The 22,345-nt window shown below is 34.8% G+C and overlaps 1 protein-coding gene and 1 non-coding gene across 2 annotated transcripts in view; one reads left to right on the top strand and one right to left on the bottom strand.

Moving 5' to 3' along the window:
• Positions 1–22,345, bottom strand: part of LOC112046181 (matrix metalloproteinase-2) — a 288,811-nt gene that overhangs the window by 256,647 nt on the left and 9,819 nt on the right. The window contains exon 2 of the mRNA XM_052885424.1: positions 20,393–21,063. Coding sequence (XP_052741384.1) covers positions 20,393–20,794 — 402 coding nt within the window. The 5' untranslated portion in view covers positions 20,795–21,063. The remainder of the gene's footprint in view (positions 1–20,392; positions 21,064–22,345) is intronic.
• Positions 5,610–5,682, top strand: Trnak-cuu (transfer RNA lysine (anticodon CUU)). Its single transcript has one exon. It is a non-coding gene; the product is annotated as a tRNA-Lys (tRNA).

Raw genomic sequence — 22,345 nt, 5'->3', positions numbered from 1 at the left:
ATGACATTCGAAGTCAGTCGAATAATACGGGAAATGCATTTCGTGACGTTATAATTTTGGTTAAAAGCTCGCATTTTCTAATGATTCAATATTCGTATTGTAAGCTATTCGATTACTTAGATGGGTTAAGGAATTTTTATTAGTGTACAATCTCCAATGTAATATTATTGTTAATTGGAAAATCATTAACTTAAATTTTTACTTATTATTATTATTATTACATTATTTATTTTTACGTATAAGTCACTAAGTAAGTCTAATCCTGTAATGCATAGCGCGTATAAGCGGCGTCTTGACCGGAAGCCCGCCTCTGCTCACGAGTTGCGCGATAAACATAGAACAGACAGACGTACAAATATTATGTCTACAGCTTCACACGCGACTACATTTGTTGCTTATTGTATACTAGCGGACCCGCTCAAGCTTCGCTTTGACTTATTAATTTATTTATTTGCACTTCTTCCCTATCCCTACCTTACACTACCCTACTCCTACCCCTACCCTACCCTACCTCTACTCTACCCCTACCCTACCCTACAACTACCCTACCGCTACCCCCCTATCCGTATACTATAAACCTACCCTACCACTACCCTACCCTACCCCTACCCTACCGCTACCCTACCCTAGGATTTAGGGGTTTGAAAAATATATGTTGGCCGATTCTCAGACCTACTGAATATGCACAAAAAATTTCATCAAAATCGGTCAAGCCGTTTCGGAGGAGTGTGGTAAGGAAAACTGTGACACGAGAATTTTATATACTTACTAGCGGACGCCCGCGACTTCGTCCGCGTAAAAATTGATGTAAACTTCTCTACCTCTACCTTACCCTGCTCGTAAACCTACCCAACCCTACCCTACCCTACCCTACCCCTACCTTACTCCTACCCTACCGCTAATGCTTGCCCTTCCTTCCCCCCACCTTACCCTACCCTAACCCTACCCTTAACCTATCCCTACCCTAACCCTACCCTACCCGTACCCTACCCCTACCCTACCCCTATCCTACTCCTCCCCTACCCTATACGTTCCATATCCTTCCCCTACCTCTACCTTGCCCCTACCCTACACTACCCCTACCTTATCCGTACCCTACCCTACCCTACCCTACACTTTCCCTAAATTACCCCTACCCTACCTCTATCCTACCCCTTCCCTACCTCTATCCTATCCCTACCCTCAGCAAAATTGGTCCAGCCTTTTGTGCGTGGTGCAATGACCAAAATACTACTATACTTACTACTATAATTTCCCAAGCGACTTCTATGCTAATACTATAAAGAGGTAAAGTTTGTATGGTTGTCGGGGGTAATCTCTGGATCTACTGGACCGATTTGGAAAATTCTTTTACCAATTGAAAGCTACATTATTTGCGAGTGCCATAGGCTATGTTTGGTCCTCATATTCATACGGGAACGGGAACCACGTAATTGAAACCGCGGGGCGTCATATAGCGGCATTTCTGCGACTTTCAGAAATTTAGTATTATCTCCGAAACTATATAACATACTGTAAAGGGCAAATCTTATCTCTATAATATCCTTGTGATTATTAAATCATTTATTTTGATAAGGATTTAAGTTAAGTTGTGTAAATAATGACGTAAACCTTAGTTTAAAATTTAAATAATTTATTAAAGTACTAAAGGTACTATATCTGCTAAAATATAAAAGATAGATATATGGTGTCGCGGACTTTTTTGTAGAACTTTTAAAGGTTCAAAAAGCCTCCATACATTTATTTCAGTTATGCGCAATGGTTGAGGCAGCGCATGCGAATAAGTAAGTTTTTCGGTCTGACCTGTAAGAGAAAACCCTCGATATCTCAGTAGTTATATATGATAGAAATATAAAATATAGCCTATAGCAATCCCCGATAACGTAGCATTCTACTGGTGAAAGAATTTTTAAAATCGGTCCAGTAGTTCCGAAGATAACCCCATTTCAAAAATTGTTACAAACTTACAAACTTACAAACTTTACCTCTTTATAATATTAGTATAGCCAAGCTGATACATTATCATTAACAGCCGATGGACGTCCACTGCTGGACGTAGACCTCTTGCATGGACTTACAAACAAAACGGTCTTGAACCGCAATTATCCTTCGGCTCCCTGCAACGCTTGATGTCCTCATTCCACCTAGTGGGGGTTCGCCATTCCAGCACTTTGGGACCCCAACGTTCATCGGCTCTTCGAACTCTTTCTTCGCAAGTTCTCTCGTCAGGGGTTGCCTGGTAGAGATTACTTATAGTAATAAGGCCGCCTTTGCATGCTAAGTTTAAATTATCTTTTTAATGTTTTAATTTATAATTGTATTTTAGTGTGCAATAAAGTATTTCTTTTTCTTCTTCTTAAGTTGATACATCAGACCAATGTCTGTATGTCCTACTACAGAATTATGTTTTGAACAAAATCAGCGGCTTACCACCGCCTTCAGACTGATCAGCGGATAGAACATAATAATGTTATGATGTTATTTTACGCTTTTTTGTTTAGTGTCTATGTTTTTAGGTTTTAAAGTCAGTTTTATTTTTGTAATACGTAAACTTGGTGTTTTGTTTTTATCTTTATTAAATATCATTACTAGTATTCGTCGTTATCAACCCATATTCGGCTCACTGCTGAGCTCGAGTCTCCTCTCAGAATGAGAGGGTTTAGGCCTATAGTCCACCACGCTGGCCCAATGCGGATTGGCAGACTTCACACACGCAGAGAATTAAGATAATTCTCTGGTTTGCAGGTTTCCTCACGATGTTTTCCTTCACCGTTTGAGACACGTGATATTTAATTTCTTAAAATGCACACAACTGAAAAGTTGGAAGTGCTTCGGACCGGATTTGAACCCACACCCTCCGGAATCGGAGGCAGAGGTTATATCCACTGGACTATCACGGCACATAGTTCGGAGCCGATGGACGTTGGGGTCCCAAAGTGCTGGAATGGCGACCCCGCACTAGTAAGCGCAGTGTTGGCCGACCCCCCACCAGGTGGACTGACGACATCAAGCGAGTCGCAGGGATTCGCTGGATGCAGGTGGCTCAGTATCGTGATGTTTGGAAGTCCCTACAAACGGCCTATGTTCTGCAGTGGACGTCCATCGGCTGATATGATGATGATGATGATATCACGTCTCGATGTGACTAGAGTGACTAGAGTGGTCCTACCTAATATCTAGTATATGTAGTAGCATGTAAAAGAGATATTTTACGCAACAAAAGTGAGTATAGAATAATAGCTACCCGCCCGAAAATGCCACGAAAGCTGCTTAATTATTTGATGGAACTTAATTTGTAAATTAATGCACACTCACCACACGACACTCAACGCCCGCATTGCCGAATGCAAATTCCATTAATAATTATGAATTGTGATAATATAGTAAAGTTTTTTAAAAAGTAATAGTCCGTGTATCAAATTAATCTATACTAATATTATAAAGCTGAAGAGTTTGTTTGTTTGAACGCGCTAATCGCGGGAACTACTGGTTCGATTTGAAAAATTCTTTTAGTGTAAGATAGCACATTTATCGAGGAAGGCTATAGGCTATATATTATCCCCGTATTCCTACGGGGACGAGAACCACGCGGGTAAAACCGCGCGGCGTCAGCTATTAGCCCATAATATAATGAAAGTGTGCCTAAAATTTCAGCGACTATCATTCGCTTTAGACTGAAACAAAAAACAATGCTGCATATCGGAAGAAATAAGCATGACGGTAGTAGGTACTCCCATCGTTAAGTTGTGATACAAAAAGCTGCTATCGCTTTTCGTAATATCAATACCATCCAAAGCAACATTTGTCAAAATATATCAATTCTCACAACTCAGTTCTTCTACTGTAAAAAGTTGTGAGATCCATGTAATACACAGTCGATTACTTTATTCAGTCCGTACTTAAAGGATCTTCTGTCTCAAGTTATTACGTAGTTAGCCAACCTAAAAACATATTATAATGACCATATCAATATTAAAAATTTATACATAATTTAAACAATATAGATTCACTTGGCATGTAAACACAATGTATCTCACAAGTAACAATATGATTGTATTAGAGCGATTGCAGATATTTTATTAACGATATTTAATTAAAAGTAGCAAATGTAAGTTTCTGTTAAACAATTAGTCTCAGAATCGCTGTAAAACTTGTAGCACAAAACCAATAAGTACCATAGATATTGGCAACTTGGTAATAAGAAAATTATAACATCAAAGGAAGCTTGTTTTGTTTTTTAAAACGTGCATAAGCAACCACTACGTGCGTTAAAACTTAAATGAAATCCCGCAAGTAAAACTAACTGCAGCAATGTTAAAGTAGAAGTATATTTTAATTAGGCTTAGTTTACAAGTACATACAATCTATCTATTAGAAATGTCATGTAATAATATCTATACTAATATTATAAAGCTGAAGAGTTTGTTTGTTTGAACGCGCTAATCGCGGGAACTACTGGTTCGATTTGAAAAATTCTTTTAGTGTTAGATAGCACATTTATCGAGGAAGGCTATAGGCTATATACTATCTCCGTATTCCTACGGGAACGGGAACCACGCGGTTGTAACCGCGCGGCGTCAGCTAGCAGCTAGCAGCTAGTTATTAGATAATGGTCATATATATTAGTATCACATTTTATTTATTAACATTTGTGAAATAAAAAAAAATTATTAACAGGAGAAATTCACATTTTCAAAGTGTTAAACATACCATTACTCATAATTCACATATACCTACTTATTAATAAATTAAAATTAATTTGTGAAGTTATCAAAAACATGGTACAATTTATACAATACAAAGAGGCGTGAGCACTGAACGTTGATAGCGACGTTAATTTAGGTCAATGACTACTACGGCATTATTGCAAACAGTTTTGCCGCTTCTAAATGTTTTATAGTACTATGAGCTGATATTTACAAGAAAATTATTGGGTGGTATGGTATACCTACTTCGACGTGATAGCCCAGTGGATATGACCTCTGCCTTGGATTCGGAAGGAGTAGGAGCAGGTTCGAATCCGGTCTGCGGCATGCACCTCCAGTTTTTCATTTGTGTGCATTTTAAGAAATTAAATATCATTTATAAAAATCATATATAAAAACATACAAACTTCTTTATTTATTTAGGATTACTTATACATTTACTGTCTTGTTTGTTTACTTGCAACAACATGCTGATTAAGACTTATTACCGAAACAAGCCGGTTTTGTGTAAGCAGAGACCAGAATTACCACTTTGCAATATAGGTTACGTTCATTGTATAAATACTGTATATTGACACACGCCGTTGTACCTGTGTAGTTCCTGTTCCCGTGGGAATTTCCACTGGGATAAAAACTACCTATGATACTAACAAATAACGTGGCTTTCTATTGGTAAAAGAAATTACAAAATCTGAGATGACCCCTTACAACCTCATGAACTTTATCTCATAAATTAGGTATTTTCAAACTATTCTGGTATTACTTGAAAAAATAACAAAGAGAGTAAAATCAATCGTGACTGTCGTAAGGTATTGTATATTAAAAAAAAACCCGCAGGTAGGTAATAAAATATTAATATTGAGGTTTCCTGTATCTATTGCTTATTTTAGACTCTTCCAGCAAGCCCGGCTAGCTCAGTCGGTAGAGCATGAGACTCTTAATCTCAGGGTCGTGGGTTCGAGCCCCACGTTGGGCGAATTCTTTTTTATCTTTTATTTTCATTTGATTTCACAAATCACAAAATCGCCATTTTTATTTATTAAGAACTGTTTAACGAATATATACGAACTATTTTTAAAGGTTAGATCACGGAATTAACATCTTTATATGTTCCGTAGTTTAACTGGCTTTATTTGAAAAGTCAACATTATATTGGCCCACCAAATAATAAACTCTTTATTAAAATTTATTTATGTACACTATACCGATTGCAATACTAGAGATTTACATCGTTGGTATTAGAGATAATTTAAATATTCAAGTGAGTATCCAGGGATTGGTCGAGCTAAGAAAATTTATTCAAATCTACAATTGAGTTTGAGCGTTCTACAAAATTCAGAACTTGTATAACTTAGTTGGAAAATCTAAACTATTCCGAGAGGCGTTTAGGGATCTGTGTGATTTTATTCATCCCTTTTGAACAAGTTGAGCTTAGAGATTATGCTCTGAGATAAGATATCTGTATATTTTATACTTAGTATAAAATGTATATTACTTTTCAGCCGTTCTTATAATATTATGTTTATATTATTTCGGGGAATAATCTATTTAATCTATCTGTGGTCGTAGAATAATTTTCTTTTCTTATAGTCAAAAGTGTCCGAGATTTGTGCGTTTTTAGACACATGCTGGCCATTAGCTAGCTAGACTAACGATATTTTACAAGCTTTTATTCAGTTTTACCTGTTTCGTTGTCGGTCTGTAAACAAATCTTTTAAATTAAATGTAATCCACTCCCTGGTTTCCGATTGAACGGAAATTTTGCATGTATAAATCAGATGACAATGCAATATTATTATGACATAGAGCTGACTTGATGATGAGCTGGAAGGTGGCCATAGGAACTGCGTAATGAAATGACGCAATGAATGAGTTTGGGCTCATTTGATTCGTCTTGATGAGTACGTTGATATTATGTGATAACCAGGGTCTGATGATGGAGCTGGAAGGTGGCCATAAGAACTCCGTATTTAAACGACACATCCCTAATGAGTTTGGGCTCATTTGATTCGTCTTGATGAGTACGTTGATATTATGTGATAACCAGGGTCTGATGATGGAGCTGGAAGGTAGCCATAAGAACTCCGTATTTAAACGACACATCCCTAATGAGTTTGGGCTCATTTGATTCGTCTCAACGAGGACTTTCATACTAGATGTAGTCTAAAAAAAGTTTTTAATAGTTGACTTGTTATACTATAACATCGTTAACCTGGACTAATAAAGTGACAAAATGTTGAAGTTCTGTGACTGGCCAATCAGACGCTCGAATTTTTGCATACCGTCAAGATGAGAAAAGTTGCGTGTCTATGGCACGAGACATGCGGGCTCCTACAGCTCATCTAGATTGCCGATGCTGATAGTAGAGGCGTTGGTCGCAGAAATAAGTCTAGGTTGAGGAACATCAGAGAGTGTAGCAAGATCGCGAGTGCCGCATAACTAATTCGCCTCCGAAACATAGAGAGGAATTTATACTATCATGAATGTTTAACAGCTCATGACTAAGGGCCCCGTATTGGCTCGAAACTATTTCGGGTATACTCCAACGTTGTGTTTTAGCAGTGTTTTAAAATAAATTTAATATAGACAGAGATGAGTTTACGAAGCTGACTGCCAAGTCGCTAGTCAAAAAAGTACCTACTCAAAGCAGAGCACTGTAGTGCTTGGATATAATAGCAATTTATGAAAGCAAATCTATTCTGATATTCTATTGCACGCCACTTTAGTCATCTAGCGACGAGTTGCAACACCGTGGTATTTTAGTCTGACATAATCTCCACGCTTCCCCGTGGCGAGATGGAATCGATTCCAATCGAGTCTTTGCTAATTAATGGCATATATTTAAACTTTGAAATTGCCTCGTTGATCAAGTAGTTAGCTCATGTTACTTCAGACCTGTGGTCATTATCACATTAATATTATAAAGACGAAAGTTTGTGTGTAAGTGTGTATATTTGTTCCTCCTTTGCACTACGGCTATGAAGCGATTTGGAATGGAAATCGATTTTACTCTGAATTAACACATATGCTACTTTTATCCCGGAAAAGTATATTATGAGCACAAAAAACATATGTACAAAACTAAAGCCAAATTCATTTCATACCTAAATTTATTTATGTTAGCCCTCATTCGCACGAGAGTTTTTTTAACGGACGTTAAAAAACGTTAAATACAACAAATGCATTCCCAACTGTATGTTCACACGACAGCGTTTTTAAAACACGAAGCTTTTTTTTCGAACAGTATTATGTTTTCAATTTTGGACGTAGGAAATAGACTTAATCATTTAACTACATACTATATATTTTGATCGCTTTTTTTAACATACGAGTATACTTAGCAATGCATTTGTTGTATTTGAACGCTTTTTTAACGTTCGTTAAAAAACTCTCGTGTGAATGAGGGCTTAGAGTATGTGTGTTAACTATATCTAATCGTTTTATTAATAAAATTTATTTTCATTATTATAAGAAAAAGTTTTATAATTTAATTTAATTAAAAAAAAATTATAAATTTAATTTACTATATTATTATATTATTATTTGTATTAAAATTATTATTAGGTACAATTTATACACATTTTTAATTTCTTGATAAACATGCAGTAATGGTTTAGTATAGGTAGATAGGTGCTATCTGGCAGACTCAGCAACTTTTATTTATTTATTTATTTATTTATTTATTTGGACCACCAACAAAATTATATGAATACATACAAAATATTTTACAAATAAGGGTAGCATAACACATATAATTTTACTTATAGGTAGCCACAGCATGCAAAAAGTATAGGTCGTACGAATAATAGAAATTAAAATTGACAAATAGAAAGAAAAAAAACAAAATATAAATTTGAATTTACACATTTTGACAAAAACCAAAAGAAAAAATTTAAACGAGAACTTTAAAATTTTAAAATTATAAGTGGAGAGAGAATTACATGTTTATAAAATGAAGAATGATTATGAGAGAATTACAATTATACATTTTACAAATTATGAATAAAAATTACAATTATAACAGTATGGCTTAATTAATTAATTATACATTGGTAAAATAATAAAAACATAAATTAGGTATTTTTTAAGTCACAACTTATGATGAGAACTGCATTGATACTAATTACTCGCCTTCACACTTGTTGCTCAACCGATAGTCTTATGCAACTCGGTTACTATAATAACTGCAGAGTGGGTGAGTTGGTACATACTTCGTGCATTCTAAGTTCATAGTTATATTCCTGTTTTATTAGTGTTTACTGTTTACCAGTGGCGAAGGATGGAATTTAAAAAAAAGTAAGCCGTCCCAAAGAAAACGAAATTCATACAGCGTGATACTAACTCCGGTTTCTCATATATCTAGATACAGTACAACAATGAGTATGAATGAATTTGTAAAGGTAACTCGGCTGGAATCGGCTTACATGAACTCTTCGCCGCTGTTGTTTACCCATATTTGAATCCTTGGTCCAACACTTGGCCTATGTGTCTTCGGATCATGAGGTACTGGGTGCTATCAATGCCAACACGCAATGGAGCACCCGTTTAAGCACGATATCCCCCCTTCTTATCACAAGGGAGGTCTGCTGACTATTCACTATTTTGGTCTTTATTATCAACTTATTAACACAGAATAATCAATAATATACAGATTGAGCGTAAGAAACACGAAGGTGTCGTAGCCGCTCCAAATACGACATTCAAAAAGTAATACATTCACGAGTCAGTACGACACGAACCATCGCATCAGTAATTTTCAATATTATTCAAAAAAAATGGCGTCTTATGTTTTTTAAATATTTTAAAAGCAATAGGGGACGTTATTGAGCAACATAAAACCTACATTGTTTCCGCTGTATATTTGTATATTTCATTTCACGCGGACGAAGTCGCGAGCGCTCACTACTATTGTAATATAAAGGTACTCCAGCTTTTTGAGTGTGTGCGTGTGGTCAATTAATCGGATGCAACTTTAAATTGGGGACGAGAGTGATTTCAATTAGGCCAGTGTTAGAGACGTGCCTTAACTAGAATACCAATGGTTTGCGGTTGAATTAACGTAACCGCATAGATTGTGGAGTGGCTGGATAATTTAAGTTTTCACTGATTATTGCATTGTAGGTACCTAAGTTCAATTGCATAAGGCGTAGTTATTTAGCTGGGGGCCTGAGAATCTCAGCCGTCATTAACTTCTTCTTACCTTGTTCCCTAGTGAACAATACTCTATTGCTGGATTACTCTCGGTCAGGAAGCTATATGTTTTAAATATGATCCTAGGAAAGCATTTATCCCTAACTTTTAAGTCTACTACTAAAATAAATAGATATATTGCTGCAAAAGACCGGAACCGCTTTTGCTCGAAAACAATATTTTTCGCAATATAACTTTCGTTCTGTATATCCAGAGATTACCCCTACAATACGACAAACTTTACCTCCTTATAACATTACTATAGATATAGATAATATATATGGCAAGTAATATTTTTTTAATCCAACGGAATTGGTTTTATTAACCGATTTAAAAAAAAAAGGTGGAGGTTCTTAATTCGTATATTTTTTATTTACGTCACTGGCTTGGCAACGCCTTCAACTGGATCTGAAGGTAGCGCATACGATGTTATTTTTCGCTCTTTAGTTTTGTGATTTTGAAGTCGGTTTAATTATTTGGTTAAAAAAGTCCTTGATACTTACTTAGTTGTGAAGGTTTTTTTTAATAAATATGATTGTCAAGGGTTACACGCGGACAAAGTCGCGAGCGTTGCTAGTTTCTATGATAAAGATAAAAGCCCCGTTAAAATTGCTTAACCATTGCACTAGCTCGGTATTTATGTATAGGTGTAACTGGGCCAGGCAAAGGTTTACCTCACCTACTAAGGTTAGTTGCGCTTTAAAATCTTATTTCGTTAGTAAAAAATCTCACAACTTCACCCGTTTTCCAATTAACAAAATAACAAATTCCAACTTTTAATTAAAAAGCTGCGTGATACATTTTTTTTTTTATCAACGGCTGCTTTGATTTCATCATTGAATTGTCAAGTAGGTACTTAACATTGGGTAGTATTTTATTTCTTGTCCAATTTTTTGCGATTTTCTTTAACGATTTTCGATTCATTTAATAATGTCACAGATAAACAAAATTAGAAAAGCTACAGATTTATTTTATTTCTTTTATATTACATTGGAAAGTATACGGTAAGGAGATTTTATTTTATATTTTCTACTAGCCAACGCTCCGCGTAGTTCCCTTCCCGTGAGAATGTGGGTTTAAAAATCCCACTTCACTCATTAATGACGTAGCTTTCTAGTGATAAAAGAATTTTGTAAATCGGTTCATTAGATACTGAACAAATTCTTATTTCTTAGTAATAAGGGGGTAATCTCTGTATCTAGAGATTACCCCCTACAATACTACAAAGTATACATCTATATTTTAGTGAAGAATCTATTCTGTGTCAAATTTCATGGCATGGGTTCTTTTAACCGTTGTGTTGAGATAGAGGAACAAAAATTCATATTATTATTAAAGCGGACACCCGCGCTTTGGCATTTATATATTATGATTACTAATATTACTAATACTTATTACTAATAATATTACTAGTAGTAGAAGGTACTAGTACTAAGCCACAAATATCCAAACTTTTAAATAAAAAAAATTGGTAGTCTGAAAAGTTGGTTTACTGACGATAGTTGAACGTGACAACGTCATAAGAAAATACTGATGGAATGGTTGCATTTTTCAAAAGAAAATGTTCGTTTTTCTAAAATACTGTATAATAATCTTCATAGACATTATTTATTATATATACATTATTTCTTGTAAAAGAAGTTGGCAACCCTAGAGCGAGGGAACGACGCATTACGTCATCTTTTTTCGAGTGTGCAGCCGGCTCCATCGAATTATGACGTTGTCACGTCAAAAAAATATGCTCGAACATTTTCATCTACAATCAATCAATGCCAAAACTGAACGAATCTAACATTTTCATAACGCAATTCAAACTAGTCTCGCAACTTATAATGATCAAGTTTAATCATTTCAATGGAACATTCGACAAGAATGCTGTTAAACAAGACAGGCATAAAATATCATTTCCATTACTGTTTACATCCATATCTCCTGTGCAATAATTTGATCTTACGTCTATGCAATAGACTAGTTGACACTTTTTTTTTTAAATTGCCATTAAATTGTTCACTATCGTTCTAGATTTAAAAAATATTGTATTTTTTTGAGACGTGATTACATGAAAATTTTAATGTTTTTTTGACAATACGAGCCAAAACACCTGTCAGACATCTATACTAATATTAAAAAGCTGAAGAGTTTGTTCATTTGCGCTAATCTTAGGAACTACTGATCCGATTTTAAAAATTATTTCAGTGTTAGATAGCCCATTTATCGAGGAGGGCTATAGGCTATATTTTATCCCCGTATTCATACGGGAACCGAAACGAGGTGAAACCTCGCGCGTCAGCTAGTGGTGGTATAAATTTCAACTGTTTCATGACGTCACGTTAACAAATCCTTTACCAAACGGAGTGTTTGTCAAAAATATATGTTAACAATCAGTTTGATGTTTAATATATCAACTAACATTGTGACGTCACAAAATGGATGACAGCCTTTTTGACGTTTGGAAAATTTGAAAAAATACATGGTTTTTAAATTAAGTTGGGTTAACTTTTAATAAATTATATCGATATATTTTGGACCCTTATTCCATACGAAATTAAAATTGATTATATTAAATTTGATATGAGTCAACTACCCTATTGGATAATATATTCACGCTAAATAAGTCAAACTAAGTAGCCTTTCAAAGAAGCTAGATGCAGCAGACAATGCAGCGTATCACACTTGAGATGACAACTTGAAATTTACATTGATGTAGCATAATGTTCTTTATGTTAAGAGGAATAAGGACTACGTAATGTTAATGTATGGCGTGCTTAAAGCTAACGATCCAGACGAGCCTTTGTTTGAAGCACATTAACTCACAGAGCGTGGAAGCTTTCAGAAGGAGACTCGCTTATAAAGCCTATAGCAGTCAGTCGTTAGTAGGCAATACATAAATGATTATAAGATCGCAAAAATTATATAGATTTGTTTTGTGAAATTATGATTTGCTATACTTATCTACATAATAAGATTATAATATACAAATACATGTCCTAAAATAGACTTAAGTTTACTTATATTAAACTTGCATGATATTTTACCAATTTGAATTTGTTTTGCCACCATTCCACGGGGGCATGATTTGTATAGTTATTAAAATTATTGTATTCTTTATCAATAAAAACTTAAATTTGAATTTCATATTCAATTTGATTAAGGAAAATCACCGTGAGGAAACCTCCATATCTGAGAATATTCTTAATTCTCAACGTGTGTGAAGTCGCATTGGGCCAGCTTGATGGACTATTGGCCTAAACCCTTCCATTTTGAGACGATAATCATGCTCAGTAGTGAGCCGATTTCGGGTCAATAATTATAATGAGGAAAAGGAACATGTTTCTATTCTATCATAGATTATACATAGATAGTTTATAGAACAACTGTTAATCACCTTGTTCCCATTAGGTAAAAAGTTACCACGGTAATAGAAAATCTATATGGTGTTGATTGATTCATAATGCAACCGCTATTAACCTAGCACCCTTTTACTTTTATACACATGTTACACAAACAAACAACATCAACATACTATTTAAGCGTATAGGCGATGTTATTAAAGGAGATTTAAACCCACGTCTTACTAGACACAGGCATAAGTTAGTTATTTCTGCATATCGTCTCCAAAGAGTAAAAAAAACTTTTGTAGGTTTGGGTGTACTCTTCTATAACAAGATCCCCAAGACTGTGATGGACCTGCCAATGCATAGGTTTAAGCAATGTGTTAAAACATTTGCTTAGTCGAGGTTACTACACCATCGATGAGTTCCTTATTGATAAAGTTGCTTGGAGGACGTTGGATCAGCTTCCACCTTCACATAAACTGTAAGACATTGTAATGTTGTCATCAATTGTAATTATAATATTATTGTATGATTTTTTTAAAAGAACAACTGTTGAGTTTCTTGCCTGTTTCTTCTCAGCAGAATCTGTCTTCCGAACCGGTGGTAGAATCTTTACAAATAGTCAACTGACGTATCAAAAGTGCTTGTATACTGAGCCTACTTGAAATAAATGAATTTTTGATTTTGATTTTTTGATTTGTTGTAACACACCTAGCTAATTGTTACTATAGAGAATCATAAATGTATTAAAAGTTTCCTTATTTTCTTGATATCAAATCATATACAGTGCACAATAGCTCGAACTTGGTAGGTATTGAATTTCATTTTACAAGGATCTCATTGTTATTGATAAATTTCAGGACGCCGATCGTGAAAGGGGTCCCTAAATTACAATACTATAAAAGCGACGATAAATATGTATTGTAAAAGTAAACAAGGCTACAGGGCAAGTCTCCACTCCGTTTGAAATAGGTTTCAATAGAGATGAAATCCCCGGTGAAGGCAATATCGCCCGCACTGCTAAACGAATATAAATGAAGGTACTGGCGTACTAAGGTTGTAGGGAAAACACTTTTTTGTAGTTAAACTTTTTGTTTACACGTCTTTTAATCTTTGATGTTTGATGTTTCTCATTAAATAACCAACCTTCAAATTCTATTCCTAAATATGGAGTCTAATTTTTATAGATACTATTGTTTGCTAACTAATCAATTAAACATTAATCCTATCCTACTAATATTATAAACGCGAAAATGTGTATGGATCTTTGTTAAGATGTAGGTATGTTGCTCTTTAACGCTGCAACTACTGATTCGATTTGGCTGAAATTTGGAATGGAAATAGATTTAACTCTGGATTAACACATAAGCTAATTTTTATCCCGAAAAAATCCATGGTTTCCCGAGATTTGCGAAAACTGATGATATGAATGTTTGTTACTCTTTCACGCCTCTACTACTAAACCGAATTAGCTGAAATTTGGTATTGATATTTATTATAGCATGGATTAACATATAGGCTACTTTTAATCCCGGAAAAATCCATGGTTTCTGAGGGATTTCTGAAAAACTAAATTCCAAGCGGACGAAGTCGCGGGCGTCCGCTAGTGTTATTAACGCGAAGATAATATCCTGGATTAACACAGGCTACTTTTTGTCTCGAAAATGTCCATGGTTTTGCGAGATTCGCGAAAAAATTCAGTCGCGGGCGTCTGCTTGTTAAAAATAATTCGTAATAATGCTATCCCATAAAAAAAATATCTACTATTTATTTGTACATAATAAGTTTGTCTACTGAAAACAATATAAGTTCAATTATTTCGTACATTTTCAAAATACAAACACCTGAACCGTTAAACATAACTTCAGCAGCCCCCAGTGTTTCATTCGAACAGATTCCAAAATGGCCGACGAGGTTATTGGTTTCCAAGCCCATTAAGATTTTTTTCCATTCCACTGAATCGCCGAGCGACCTTTTAAAAATTTCATGTCCGTAAAAAGCTATAAATATTTTATTTGTGTGTTGTATTAATGTATTGAAAGAAAACGATTATTACTGTTTTTGCAAACAACGTACAAAAATAAACAATTCATTCAAAGATAAACAATTCTATGAGAGCTTGTTCTTTTTTCGAATAAATATCTCAACTATTATTTCAATGTTCTAAATAAAGAGAGTATTTTTTTATATAGATAACTAGCGGACGCCTTCGATGTTTTTTTTATTCTTTACAAGAGAGCCCTTGACTACAATCACACCTGATGGTAAGTGATGATGGAGTCTAAGATGGAAGCGGGCTAACTTGTTAGGAGGAGGATGAAAATCCACACCCCTTTCGGTTTCTACACGACATCGTACCGGAACGCTAAATCGCTTGGCGGTACGTCTTTGTCGGTAGGGTGGTAACTAGCCACGGCCGAAGCCTCCCACCAGCCAGACCTGGCCCAATTAAGAAAACCTCAATCGGCCCAGCCGGGGATCGAACCCAGGACCTCCGTCTTGTAAATCTACCACATTTTGTCCACGTGAAATCCAGTTTTTCACAAATCTCTCGGAATATGATATCTATACTAATATTATAAAGCTGTTTGTTTGTTTGTTGCTTTGCTCTAATTTCAGAAACTACTGGTCATTATTTCAAAAATTGTACCAAACTTAACAACTTAACATCATATTTACTTAACAACTTAATTTTATATTTGGCCCAAACTTTATGCTCAGCATATTTCTATATACTCCATTAAGCATAAAGCGCTTATTTTCATTATTAAAGCTGTACCTACTATGAGTATGCTTTACAATACCACACATTGTATAACCCATTTTGCACCAGTAACGCGATACTGTACTAAAAGCACCATCTACTACCATATTGCATATATCGACTGCCACACACGACTTTTACTCAATAAAAAACGCCTTTATTACTAGCTATGAAGTAACGCATCCACCAGCTGTTATCATTTGATATTATAGCTACCATATAAATAGAATAGCTACAACTCGACCTACATGAGCAGGATGCTGCTAACCATTACGGTCATGGCGTGTTTGAACTATAATTATTTCGGTTCAACTTTGATTTAGCCCATCCAACGTCTGCTGTCGGCACTTTTCGTTCCGCTAATTAATGATTTAACGTTTGATGTAGTGTTTGTAACGTTTCGTATTTGGGGATGTGTTTCGTAATCGTTTTGTCACTGTCTGTACTTCTAGCATCGATACAATTATAGTTCAACGCTAATGACTATAATTAGTAAAAAAGTAACGCCTCATTATCTCAACTAAGGCCGTACTCACACTGAGAGGTCGTGGGTTCGATTCCTGCCCGATAGACTAATGTCGTACACAGTTTTTCCGACTAATTAGAGAGGAGCGGAAATACTGTTCGTATTAAAAATGTACAGCAAATATTCGAAACACAGGTATAAAAAAACATACATACAGCCGAACGTAGAACCTCCTCCTTTTTTGGAAGTCGGTTAAAAATCACAATTTTCACATAATTTATAACTCTAGAACTGCTGAAAGGCTGAACGAATCTGCTACTGATGCTGTACATACATTTAAATTAAAATTAAGTAGTATAAATTAATCAATTCTAATAAAAATACTATTAAATTGATTCAAATATTGAAATCTTCGTTAGGGAAGACATCTTGCAGTTGCAACACAAAATATTTTAAAGATTTTAGCTCATATTGCCGGTTTCAATCTATTTTTATGTTGAATAATTTGAATATCAACTAGCAACCCCTAGCGAAACTAAAGAGAATAGCTATACCACAGCCTTTCTTGATGAGTACTGTTTACCAAAAAATAAATTAGTAATGAAGGTAGAAAACGCATGCCATTTCATATCTTATTTATTTCAAATCATGTATTGTTTGTTTATAAAATGTTTTAGAAAATATATTAACCATATCTAATTGTTCTAAGCTTATTAATCAAATTTATTTTCATCAATTTAAGAACAAGTTAGTTAAAACTATTATTAGGAGTGAAATGACTAATGATTTATACCCTCATTTTTAATTTGTTTGTTGGTAAACAGTACTCATCAAGAAAGGCTGTAGTATATACCTACATTATTAATAGTCATACAAAATTATTACAAATGAGCAATCTTCCGTTTACACAGACGCGGAACTCCGAAACCATTAACAATTACGTGCCAAATATTCTCGCAGTTTATCACTTCCGTTTTAAATTTGCCGGATTTTTCAGTAGCTGTCCGCGTTATAAATGGATGGTGTCTTCCCGACTTACGGAGGACAGAGGAGCCTCCCACTCGTCACTTAGCTCATTTATCTCGCGAACGGTCCATCCGTCTGTCACTGTCACTAATCTAATACGACACGCTGGCTTTTTGTCCCCGTAATAGTGGCACTCGGAGCGCCTTAAAATGGCCGTTAATCCATCAGAATAAGGGAGCCCTTTTAAGGGACATCTACATTCCAGATAAAAGGAAGGACATTGTGAACGGGAGATCAGTATGTTCACGGTCATAAATGGCTCTGTGTGCCCTATGTGGTGAGCTGGTAATCACTCGCTCTATACGTGATTGCATAATATGTGCCATATATGGACACTGGGTAAACAAGTTTTCTTTTAGCTTCTTTAGGAAGAGCTCATTAAAAAGAGGTTTGTTAGAAAGGTATACAAAGAGGTTGTTCAACTGTGAAACCACAATTTTGATGATATTAGAGCTAGTCACTCTAAATTACAGTAAGAGTTTCTTGGAAAAAGTTTTAATAAATGATTCTAAAATAGTTTTAAAGACTTGTTTTGTGGAATGTAAAATAAATATGTAACGTGTTATTGTATATAATACAATAACACGTTCGGGGTGTTTAATATATAAATTTCAAATGAATGTTATTGAAGCTTTTCTCTATTTGTCCATTAATTTTTCATACGATGATAAAGTAACTAATAATTTTACTATGTTAATAAAACCACTAATAAAGTAAGAAATATTCTACATTAAACATCAAATGGCAGTGATTTTGATTGATTGAAATGAAAAATCACTTTGAACCATAGAGGATAATTAGTCTGAGATTTGATCAGTGGCTCATGTTTTGAATCACTCACCGATACTTAAACAACCATTTGTCCTCCAGGAAAACTATTTGCGATAATCCATCGCTCATTAAGCCACAGTAATATTTGTAAACTAACAAAACCGAACGTATGTTGATCCGTAGTAACTTTATGGACGAAGAGCCTATGATGATGAGCCTTTAATATGACATATAGTATATTAAGTGGACGGATTAAGTAGACGGATAATTGCGCCTCTGAGTATATAATAACTAGCGGACGCCCGCGACTTCGTTCGCGTGGAATTCAGTTTTTCACAAATCCCGCGGGAACCATGGATTTTTCCGGGATGAAAAGTTGCCTATGTGTTAATCCAGAGTAAAGTCTATTTCCATTCCAAATTTCTGCCAAATCGCTTCAGTAGCCGCAGCGTAAGAGAGGAACAAACATACTTACACACAAACTTTCGCCTTTATAATATTAGTGTTATGTGTTAATAAGGTAGATCTGGCTATTGCATGCTCGTTATACAAAGTCGTGTTGCTTTTTCGGTGCGTCAGATAGGGATGAAGATAAGCAGACAATGGAAGTACTTTTATAATGTATGCAGCCGGTTTCCGGCAAGGGCCAGACGAGACAATTCGCTCGTCAGGGCATATTGTCCTGCTTTGTATGCGCCTCGTAACTTAGCTGTGTGACATGTACCGTCTATAAATAAACGGACCAGAATTTTAATAAATCTGACGGTAATATCCTAAGAAATCTCCATTATGATGCTAAAGATTTTCAGCTTTGAAAACTTTATGAATTTAAAAAATATTGTAAATTTTCTGTTCATTTCAACGTTGTTTGTTATATATAAAGATATATGCATGTGTAAGTATAAGTAAAGTAATTGCATCGTCTATTGAATATGCTAAGAATCACATAGTAAAGTCTGAATACAAACATAATGTTTTTTTTTGAGTAACTTATGTTAATAGTATATTAAAAATGAGTTTTTCATTTATATACTTATCTAAACTTTTATCGGATTAAACATACAGGAAGAAAATTTTTTTTAGTGCGGATATTTTTATATTTTGTACATAAACAAAATTTAATGATCACGTATTTTTTCTTTTTTTTTTTTAACTCAAAAATAACAAAATTATCATTAGCTAAAGTTATTTACTTTTGAACAGAATTTTAGGGTCACCCTATTGTGCGTTTATTTTATTTTCGTTTGATACCTAAAGGACGTCACCAGATCACTTTTAAGCTGAATATATCTTGTTTAGTAATAATATGTACATTATTTTGTTATTTTAGAGACATAAATTAAAAAAAAAATTACATAAAATGTATCGAACTGTTTGTAGATTTATATTCTATTAATGATACAGAACCACGAAAATCCGCACTAAAGACCGAATCACCCTGTATATTAAACTAAAAGTGTAATTATGTAGGTACTGTTTACACATTTTTTTACGCATCTACGCAAATTAAGAAGTAAATAATGACATACATACATATAGAGACATTTTTTTCTTTTCTTTATAATAAAATAAGATTAGACAATGGCTAAAAGCCCTTCTGCGTTCTAATTTTTAATTGTAATTCAAATAAACATCATTCAATCATTATATACTCAACATTAACAGTTTATAATTACATCTTATAACAAAAGGACGCACAATTATGTCGAAAATTTTACTTAAAAACTGGCCAATTTTGCTTTGACAGTTTTAGAATTATTGGTAAGAAAATTACACCTAAAGGCCTTTAAATAAAGTCCAATATTCAATAAAATCCCAAATTCAGAGCAAATTCAACCTTAAGAATTGAGTTTAAGGTTGAATTTGCAAATGCGACTACTTGAATTGAGTGCCAAGAAGTTGTGTTTGGCACTCATTGAGTGGGAACGTTTTTTGGTCGCTGATTGTGCGTCTACTTTCTATTAGGAGATCGATGATTATGGGTTTTATACCCAATAGGGTTTAAAAAACAGTTAGTCGTAAGTTTCCAAAGCATAGTATCGCGAGTTCAGTGCATTTCCGCAGTCATATCCTAAAAGCTTTCATCCAAGAAGTTTTCACTTCGAAAAGATATAAAAACTCATTAGTAACTTACCGCACTCTTCTCTGAGGTACTCCGCGTAGGTCTAGACGGCGCAGGCGCAGCCGCACTCGTCGCCAGCAACATGAACACGAGTCCTACCACGGCCAGAGATCGCACGTGCACTCCCATTGTCCTCCCGAACGCATCCGCGCACTCCTTGTCCCTCACACATTTAAATTTCAAATCGGCGGCACGGTTTACACCATAACAGTCCACCCTCCTAATCGATCCTTTCCCATATTCGTCATCCTTCTTATGCATCTCACACGCGATCAAGCACCGAATTTCGATTTGGCATTTCAAACTACTAACTAGATCAGTCGAAATTACGTCTAAATCATTGGAATGATTGTCATCGTTTAAAAAAGTGTTCACATTCGTTTTCGTGTCGTATGTTTCGCGTTTGCTTCCCATTGTTATTGTTCTTTATTTTGTTTTTGATTTGTTTACGCTTCGAAGCATTACTGTTTGTCTATTGATGTGCTTCTAAGCATGCATTGGACGTTGTGCGGTTTGCTCATCCAGAGCTACAGCATAGAGCACTTTATCGGGACGCTTCCTGTTACCGTGTTCCAGATTAATTTCTCTGCGGGACGGGATGCTGATATCGAGCGACGTGGGCGGCGCACTGTTTGCTTTAAACTTAAAATATTCTTGTATGCACAAGATATCGGAGCGATTTTCTGCAACAAAAAGATAAGTTATGATGAATGTAAACTGATAAGCAGCGAACACAAAGAAGTTTGTTATGGAGTTTAAGAGTCAGCCTTTGTTTATAGTGAGCTGAATCTTGATCTACTTTGTTCTAAACGTTATCATGTTACTTCGGAGAAAAAGCGTTTTAACAACTAGATATTTGCTTTATATTATCTACATGTACATCACTAATATAATTTTTATAAGTTCTAAGTAGTGTAAATGCCTATTATGCATATATAGGTATCTACTTGCAAATCTTATTGGCTATTATTTATAAGTATAATTTATCCTTATTATGGAAAATGAAAATGTACCTGCTACTTTTCACTTTTATTTTCACAGTTATTATAATGTAATTATAAATATTATTATTTTCCCTAAAAACCAGAACATTTCCTTTTATACCTTGAATGATAACGTAAAATTTAAAATTTTGAAAAACCCCCGATTGTCATGTAATTATTTATTAATTACACTTTCGATCAAGTTTCATTCGGTTACTCTTACCCACTTTCACCCCCCACAACTTTTAAACGGCTCAACCGATTTTCATCAAACGTGTCTAAGAACACTCGCGCATAAGTCACCTTAAATAAAAAAAAAAACTAAATTGAAATCGCTTCTTCCGTTCGGGAGTTATGGTGCCATATACAGACTGACAGACAGACAGACACGCCAAACTTACAACACCCGTCTTTTTGAGCCAGGTATTTATTGATATCAACATTCTATAACAATAACGATGAATATAAATAATTAAATAAATAAATAAATATACTTAAACAATACACAACACTATCTAGCCCCAAAGTAAGCATACAGAGCAGCTTGTGTTATGGGTACTAAGATAGTTGATATTATAATATTCATATACATTTATATACTACATATAAATACTTATATAATGTATAAATACACACAGACACTGGAAAATCCCATGCTCATCACACGAATATTTTCCAGTTGTGGGAATCGAACCCACGGCCGTGGATGCAGAAAGCAGGGTCACTACCCACTGCGCCATGCGGCCGTCAGTTAATTGCAGAGACAGTAAAATGATAACTTGAAGGGTATCCACGCATAAATCTTCATTTGTGATAACGAACTCACAGAAATAATATATTCTCAATGCGTTATTATAACATACTCTCGTAACGTTGCAATAAATAAGAAATGAATAATTCAATTATCAATTTATATATATAGGGTACATAAGTCACATGAGGGCGCATGATCGAAGCCCGCATGTAATGTGACAGAGTCTCC

Source organism: Bicyclus anynana, chromosome 14 (genome assembly GCF_947172395.1).
Source record: "Bicyclus anynana chromosome 14, ilBicAnyn1.1, whole genome shotgun sequence".
Classification (NCBI taxonomy): domain Eukaryota; kingdom Metazoa; phylum Arthropoda; class Insecta; order Lepidoptera; family Nymphalidae; genus Bicyclus; species Bicyclus anynana.
The sequence above is the reverse complement of the archived record's forward strand: the minus strand, read 5'-3'. Positions and strand labels throughout refer to the sequence as shown.